At 36.7% G+C, this 7974-nt stretch overlaps 1 protein-coding gene across 3 annotated transcripts in view; it reads left to right on the forward strand.

The window, feature by feature from the left end:
* Window positions 1-1443: 1443 nt before the first annotated feature.
* LOC107572077 (kelch-like protein 29) overlaps window positions 1444-7974 on the forward strand; it is a 209779-nt gene continuing 203248 nt past the window's right edge. For all 3 annotated transcript variants that reach the window (XM_016258479.1, XM_016258480.1, XM_016258481.1), the window contains exon 1: window positions 1444-1778. In XM_016258479.1, the coding sequence (XP_016113965.1) occupies window positions 1506-1778 (273 nt within the window). In that variant the 5' untranslated portion in view covers window positions 1444-1505. The remainder of the gene's footprint in view (window positions 1779-7974) is intronic.

A 7974-nucleotide genomic window follows, 5' to 3' on the forward strand; every position in this document is an offset into this window, starting at 1 on the left:
GTCGTTAGGAAAACTCGGGATAGTTGGACGGATCCCTTAGCCATCTGGAAGAGTACAAGTTTTCCTGCATACTTGTGTTTTTTCTTTTGGGTCTTGTAAATAAACACTCGTTCTCTCATATTTCCTCTAATAAAGGCTGGCAGAGGCTGGATTAGAAAAAGTAGATGGGTTATTTATCATGTGTGTGAAAACATGCATTGCTCAAACATACTGTATATGCAAATCCAAGTGATCTATAAAAGGCTCAGCTGAGGGATGGTCATAATTTGTGTACAGTTATTCCTGATGTTTTTTTTTTACATTTCTATATTTATTTTTTGTTAAACATGAAATATTTAAAATTATATACATTTTGCCTCATTATTTATTCATTTTTTATTCATTTATTTATTTTTGTTTTCTGTTTTAACTAATGTTACTAAATGTTTATTTGATTATTTTTGTATTTTATTTTATCGTAACTTATGTTTTTATTTTAGATTATTTTTATTTAATTTATGTATTTGTTTATTTGTTTTTTTTTGTTTAATTCTAACTGATTTTTAATTAATTGTATGTTATATTATGAAGTTTTATTCATTTAATTTTTCATGTATTTGTTTTTCTTATTTTATTAAATTGTAATTTACAAAATTTATTAATTTTGTTTGTTATTTTTATTTAATTTAATTAAAATTTATTTGGTTAGTTATTTTATTTTAAATTATTTAATGTAGTTGTATTTATTTAATATATGTATTTGCTAATTTTTTCATTTTGTTAAAGTCGATTTATTAAATTTGAATGTTTTTTTTATTTGAAATAAATATATTTAATTTATTAGTAAGTGTAACGGAGGCCAGCGGTAGGTGCTGTGCAGGTAAACTTTAGCCTCCTTGTTAGTGCGTTCACCTCCGATGCCGGAGACCCGGGTTCGAGACCCACTCGAAGGGAGAACGAGGTGTGGCGTTGAGGACCCGGGAGAGGGGTTACATTGGTGCCGTGACCCGGATGGGAGTGAGGGTTAGGGGGGTGAGTGTAACGGAGGCCAGCGGTAGGTGCTGTGTAGGTAAACCTCACTCCCCTGATCTCAAGAGACGAGACCCACTCGAAGCGAGAAGGAGGTGTGGCGGTGAGGACCTGGGAGAGGGGTTACATAAGCACTTCTTTGATCAATCTAAAAAGTGACCAAAGATGACACATCTTACACTCATGGGAGTCTCCAAAAGTTTGCCCGCACACAAAGTAGTCAATCACTCACGAGCCTGTTTGTCGGTATTAAAAGCTTACGTGTTATTTTTACACTCAGCTGAAGCAATGCCAGTATAGAATTTTTTAACTACCGTCTGGCAGATATTGAGATGTCTGTGGCGAGTTTTGTTGTGTTGCACGTCAAACCTGCCAAGAAACTCGATTTGTTTGGTGCATTCTATTTCTATCTGCGCTTTGACAGGGTATAATCAATGCTATCGTTCTCTCTGTGTGCTCTCTTGCAGAAAGCGCTACGTATCCTCTAAGAGGAAGTGATGTCACGACACCACCACCGCTTTGAGAGAGACTACCGAGGCCCTTGGGACCGTCGCGAGCGCGCCAGCGGCCATCACAATGGCGTAGGCAACAGCACCTGCTCCTCGGCGCCCCCTGTGGCCAACGGCAACAACCGGCCGGGACTCCTCCCACTCCCGATCATCCCGTCCCTGCTTCCCACCCCCGTGACCATCGCCGTGACGTCAGCCAGCAACGACCTAGCCGCCAAGCGCTCGGGAGCCGCCACGTCCACCACAGCACCTGTCATAAAGGTAGAAGCTGCGAAATCCGCATCCAAATCACTCCAATGCTTTTCCATTTCGCTCATGCTGCCAGATTGCTTCATTTGATCCTGCTCTTCTTCTCCTCGCTAATTTTCTCTTTCATTATGCAAATGAGAAACTCTGAGCAATGGGCTGAATTAAGCCCGAGCCCGTGGCTCTGTCGAGTCTGTTGTGGGCACGAAATAAAAGGCGTCAGCTTGCTATTTGAGTCGAGATGAATGCCATTGTGGAGAATTAGTTCAAGGAATGAGAAAAGCATGAACTGTTGTTTCACTCTTTGTGCCGTTTAATCAGATTAGCTTCTGTTTCACTTAGATTTCATGCATAAAGACAGTTTACCAGCTACTTGCCATGCGGCTTTCGCAGCCCACGCTCTTATAAGGCCATGATTGACGTGACCTTTGTTCCAGACCTGCAAAACGTACACATTGTGAAGGTATTGTTCACTTGAGGTCTCATTAATGGCTGATAGGAGGTGTTTGTACGTTAGTGTAGCGACTCACCGGAGGTGTGCGGGGTCGTTTTCGGGGTAATTTCTCTTGGTTTGAATCAGTCGAGTCTCCCAGCAGAAGGGCTTGCCAGCTTTTCTCTACCTCGTTTGAAGCCCACTTCAGGGAGCGATACAACCTAAAAATCTTGGCATCTCCAACTAGAGCTACTGTCATCTCACATCGGAGCTTTTTCTTTGGACTTTTGCGCTTGAGTGAATTCCGTGGGACTTCTGTGGCCGGAAAGCTTTGTGAGTGTCTAATCAAATGCTTTTAGCTTTATGCAGATTGTATTAACACTAACCCTGTGGGCGAACACCAGCATTTGGACGCTGACCGCTGAGTTCTGCTTTGACTTTGACGTGTCCCTCTGATGCATGTTTTAGTATACAGAAAAACTACTTTTTTTAATCTAAAAAATTGTCTTTTGTAAAAGCAGCTGGCTGCACTACAAGTTACTACACTTTAAAAAAAACAACTTTTCAAAGTTGTAAATAAGATTATTGCAGTATGCTTCACAAAGAAATACTTACTAGCAAGTGTTTCGAAGTAAATCCTACACCATTGTTTGTGTACAATATAAACGTTTAGATTTTATAGTTTATTCAGATCAGTGTTTCTCTGACTTTTAAACTATAAGGGTTTTTTGAATGAATGAATCATGATTATGATGACAGCATTTCAATTATGCTAAATACGATTGTGGTAAACTTGAAAGCAGCAGTTTTTAGCTGAAAATGAGACTTTTTGAATCAGTGAATCATTACTTTTGGAACTCATTCATTTACATGAACTGTCTGAATGAATTGTTTTACTGATATGTAGCTCTCTTTCATTCATTCTAGAAACCACAGTTAAAAAAGTTTAGAAATATTGGGAAAATATTTTTCTTTTCATTCCACTGTATGTGGAGAGTATTTCAGTTTAAAGAGAAAGGAAAACTTGAAATCGCATCATATGACCCCTTTAATTAAACGTGTTGCTTGCCATTTCTTTGTAATTATTTGTGAAATTCGCTAGCAATTTCTAAGTGAAAAGTGTTTTAGAGTCAATCATACACTTGTTTAGAAACCACAGCTAGAAAAAGTTTAGAAATATTTTGAAAAAATACATATCATAATTGTACATAGTTGTGACTACGTCATACGACAAATTAAATCAAGACGAGTGAGTTCAGAATGACATTTTTTGAAGATATAATGAAAGACATTGATATTATTATCTATAAGCACCGAGTCAAACTACCGTGTAAAAATTTATGGTTAGTAATTTTTTAAATAATAATAATTATTATTATATTTTATTCTGCAAAAATGCATTAAATTGGTTAAAAGTGACTGTAAAGACATTTATTACATATTTCCATTTCAAATAAATGCTGTTCTTTCGAACATTCTATTCATCAAAGAATCCTGAAAAAAAAATTCAAAAATTTTCAAAAAAAAATTCTATTTTAAATTTAAAAGTTTCTATTTTAAATAAACGTTTTCAAAACTTTCTATTCACCAAGTATCCTGAAAAAAAAAAAAAATCCACAACTGTTTTCAATACTGATAGTAATAATAAATGTTTCTTTTGCAGAAAATCAGCATATTAGAATTATTTCTGAAGAATCATGTGACACCGAAGACTGGAGTAAAGATGCTGAAACTTGAGCTTTGCATCACAGAAATAAATTAATAGATAAATAGAAAACAGTTATTTTAAATTCTAATATTATTTCAATATGACTGTTTTTGCTGTGTTTTGGATCAAATAAATGCACCTTTGGTGAGCTTTTAAAAAAAAGTAGTGTACGTGGAAGAATGCTTTCACAACATTGTTGTGTTAGTTGCATTCTTCAAAAATGTCTTCAACTTCTGTTTTCCACTGAAAAAGATAGCAGCAAACAAGTTTGGAACGACGTGAGAGCGAGTAAATAATGACAGAACTTCTCTTTTAAGTTAGCAGCATTGCTACTTTTAGTTAGTTAGTCTCCAGCACTGGAGGGAATGTGTTTACCTCGGCTTTCTTTAATTATTGCCTGAAGGAAACTCATCAGAACACGGTAGAGTCTTGAGGGACCGACACTTTCTCTGTCATCTGTCATCAAAGTCTCCATGTTGTTTTGCCCACGGTCCAGCTCATAGATGCTTTTCAGATAAATATAAAAGCAAAAGCGGCAGAAAGACATGAGAAGGAAAGAGAAGGTTTAATCTAATGTCTTTCCTTGCTTATGACATGGATGTCTAATAAGGCAAATTGTGTGTGTGTAGTTAATGACTCTGAATGCTGCATATTTATCTGGAAACGTGTTTGTTTTTAACCTTGACAGGTATGAGGCGTGTGATTGAGTTTGTGTGGCTGATTTACAGTATTATGTTTGTGAGTCTGTTTTTGTGTGCAAGACAGATCGGCATCTAATTAGTGAGATGGAGAGGGACCCTCGCGTCGGCTCAAATGTCTTTTTGTGACAAACTCTACGCAGCAAACAACAAATAACGTGGCTACTGTAACTTTAAGAGGCCCATCTGCCTGAGCTGTCTGTCATGATTAACGACACTTCAGAACCAACAAACGACTCTTAATTGAACTAGAGGTGTGGCAGCTTATTTACTCGCCTCCTCTTGTAATTAATTTTGTTTGTTTATGTATTTATTCCCCCGAGCGTAACCGTGAATCCACAGCCGCTGACAGAGACATTTTTTCATAATTCCAGCACTCAGGAGTGCTTGAGAAAGTTTATTATCGTCTATTTAGAGCAGGGGGCCATAAGGAAGCCTCAGCAAACTTTGAAGGGGCAAGATGATTTAAAATCATTTAAAATCAAGGCTGAAATAAGTTAAAGCAGTTAAAAAAAAATCAAGACATTTCTTGTTTTAATTTACACTCAACACCTTTTTTTGTGAAGAATTTTAAAAGAGTAATTTCTAGACCTGGAAAAGTCATGTAAATTAAATCAAACCTTATAATTCCATTGCCATGCTTATACATTTTATGAATTTATGAATTTTCTAGTTGTGACAAGCGCTATAAATATTTTTTTGTTTTGTGCGTAAATTATTATTATTATTATTATTTTTTTTTTTTTTATACAAATCCTTGTCCAGTAAACCACGAAGTCTATTGTTGTGGACAATTGGTGGCTTTTGCGTCAAAAAGTTTGAGAACCACTGGATTAGAGAGTCACACTAGAGCGATGTACTAATTATTTATATGTATTACTAATAAAAAAAGTATCAAAAATTATTTTACCTTGTACCATGGTACTCTTTGAATTTACCATGGTGTATCAATATGGCACCATGTTGTTTCTCAAATTACCATCACTGCACTATGGTATTTTTCATAAGGTACACTGAGAAAAAATTAGATTTATTTTGAAAATATGTTCACCCAGAAATTCAATTAAAACGCTAGTAAACACAATTCAAAACAAAATCACAATTACAAAGGAAAGGCATTAACACATTCAAGTAGAAAGAGTGAAATAGTATTTTCTTGTAAAATGTACTGCAATAATCTTTACAACTTCAAAAAAAACTTTTTTTCTTTTTTTTTTTTGCAGTGTGCTTCCAGAACATCTTTTATGTACTGTCCCTGTAAATTGATCCCATGATTTGACTTACAAAACTTTGACTAGTTTGCTTGTCACAAATGCACGCTCAACGATTTCTGTGTGGGTGTCGCTAAGAAAGGATTGAATGCTGAGTGACGAGATATTGTGGTGGCTGTCAGTACATCTGCTTCTGAATGTCGCATAGTTGCTGTGATGAATCCATGTTAAAGATGCTGATCAGCAGGCCCGGACTGGTCATCGGGAGCACCATTTTTTTTAAAATTATTATTATTAATATTTTATATTTATGCCTTCTCAATGAACCAAAGTGATCATTTCCGATTTTTTCATTCGATAATAAATCGATAGGCCTAATCATAAATTGGTTAGGCTTGACTGTCAGCGCTGCGCTATCACTCATGTCTGTTCGGAACCGATTCGCGGGACTTGATGAAAGAGAGGAAGCGGCCAGAAGAAGCAGTGAAATGTAGCAACATCACTGAACTGTTCAGGGCTTCAAGTGCAGGTCAGTTTCATCTGTAAATACACTAGATAGTTTTGTCTTTATTAACGTAGTTGAGTATTAAACTGCTAGTATCTGTTAGGCTATCAGTAGCACCCCGTTATTATCATCATTCAGAATGCTGTGCTAAAGGACATCAATATCAATTGTAAAGTTACATAAAATTTTTTAGCAGAGACCGATATTCACATGGATTTATTGTACAGGGAGGGAGGGAGCTAGAGCAGACAGCAACACAAAAATAATATGAGTAACAGGCTCACAGCCTAATAATTCAATAGTGTATTAGACTTTTTCAACAAATATATTGTACTAATTTTGACATTTAGGCACTTTAGAAATTGTGTTTTAATACACTACCAGTCAAAAGGTTTTGATCAGTAAGATTTTTAATGTTTTTTTAAAGAAGTCTCTTATGCTCACCAAGCCTTCATTTATTTGATCCAAAATACAGCAAAAACAGTAATATTGTGAAATATTTTTATTATTTAAAATAACTGATTTCTATTTGAATATATTTTAAAATGTAATTTATTCCTGTGATTTCAAAGCTGAATTTTCAGCATCACTACTCCAGGCTTCGGTGTCACATGATCCTTCAGAAATCATTCTAATATTATGATTTGCTGCTCAGAAAACATTTATTATTATTATTATGTTGAAAACAGATTAGTTCCCTTCCGAGGGAACTTCAAACTGCGTCCTCTAGAGGTCACTATGGGGAACGCCTTCAGCGTGACCGGTGTCTGAAGCATACATCTAAACACGACAATAACATTGGCAGGCAACAGCCTGTGATGTCATCACCTGGCGCGACCACAGTATAAAAGGGTGCCGGGAGAACACGTCATCCTTTTCTTCGTCTTCAAGGACTGTTTTGTTTGAAGCGTGCATTTCCGGTAAGAACGATTAATCTTCTTTACCATGGCAAGCACTAGTTATGAGCATGCTAGTTATCCCAACATTGAGGGGATGCATGAGAATGGTTATGAGAGGATGCCATCTGTTGAAGAGACGCTGGCCTGCTATCTCTCTATGGGGGAGACATCTTCTCTTAAAGGGATAGTTCACCCAAAAATGAAAATTTGATGTTTATCTGCTTACCCCCAGGGCATCCAAGATGTAGGTGACTTTGTTTCTTCAGTAGAACACAAATTATGATTTTTAAGTCCAGCCGTTGCAGTCTATCAGTCGTATAATGCATGGCAATGGTAACAAAATCTATGAGAGTAAAAAAAACATGCACAGACAAATCCAAATTAAACCCTGCGGCTCGTGACGACACATTGATGTCCTAAGACACGAAACGATCGGTTTGTGCAAGAAACCAAACAGTATTTATATCATTTTTTACCTCTAATACAGTACTTTGTCCAACTTCCTTGAGCGCGCGCACGGCATCCGATGCGTGAGGTGTGTACGCGCTCTGGCGTAGTTTACGCGAACGCCGGAAGTGATCTCTCGCGCATATACGTCACTCATTGTTTACACAGTGCACAGTCATTGTAGGTACGACGGCTAATCAAAATGGTACTTACTTGCGCTTATCCGGATTATTCAAACCGACTTAAAACTTAAAGATTACGTTCTCTCGCGCAAACTCATTCGGGAGTGGTGACTTTCCACGTATTCCCA

Source organism: Sinocyclocheilus grahami, unplaced genomic scaffold (genome assembly GCF_001515645.1).
Source record: "Sinocyclocheilus grahami isolate Dianchi unplaced genomic scaffold, SAMN03320097.WGS_v1.1 scaffold1692.1, whole genome shotgun sequence".
Lineage (NCBI taxonomy): Eukaryota > Metazoa > Chordata > Actinopteri > Cypriniformes > Cyprinidae > Sinocyclocheilus > Sinocyclocheilus grahami.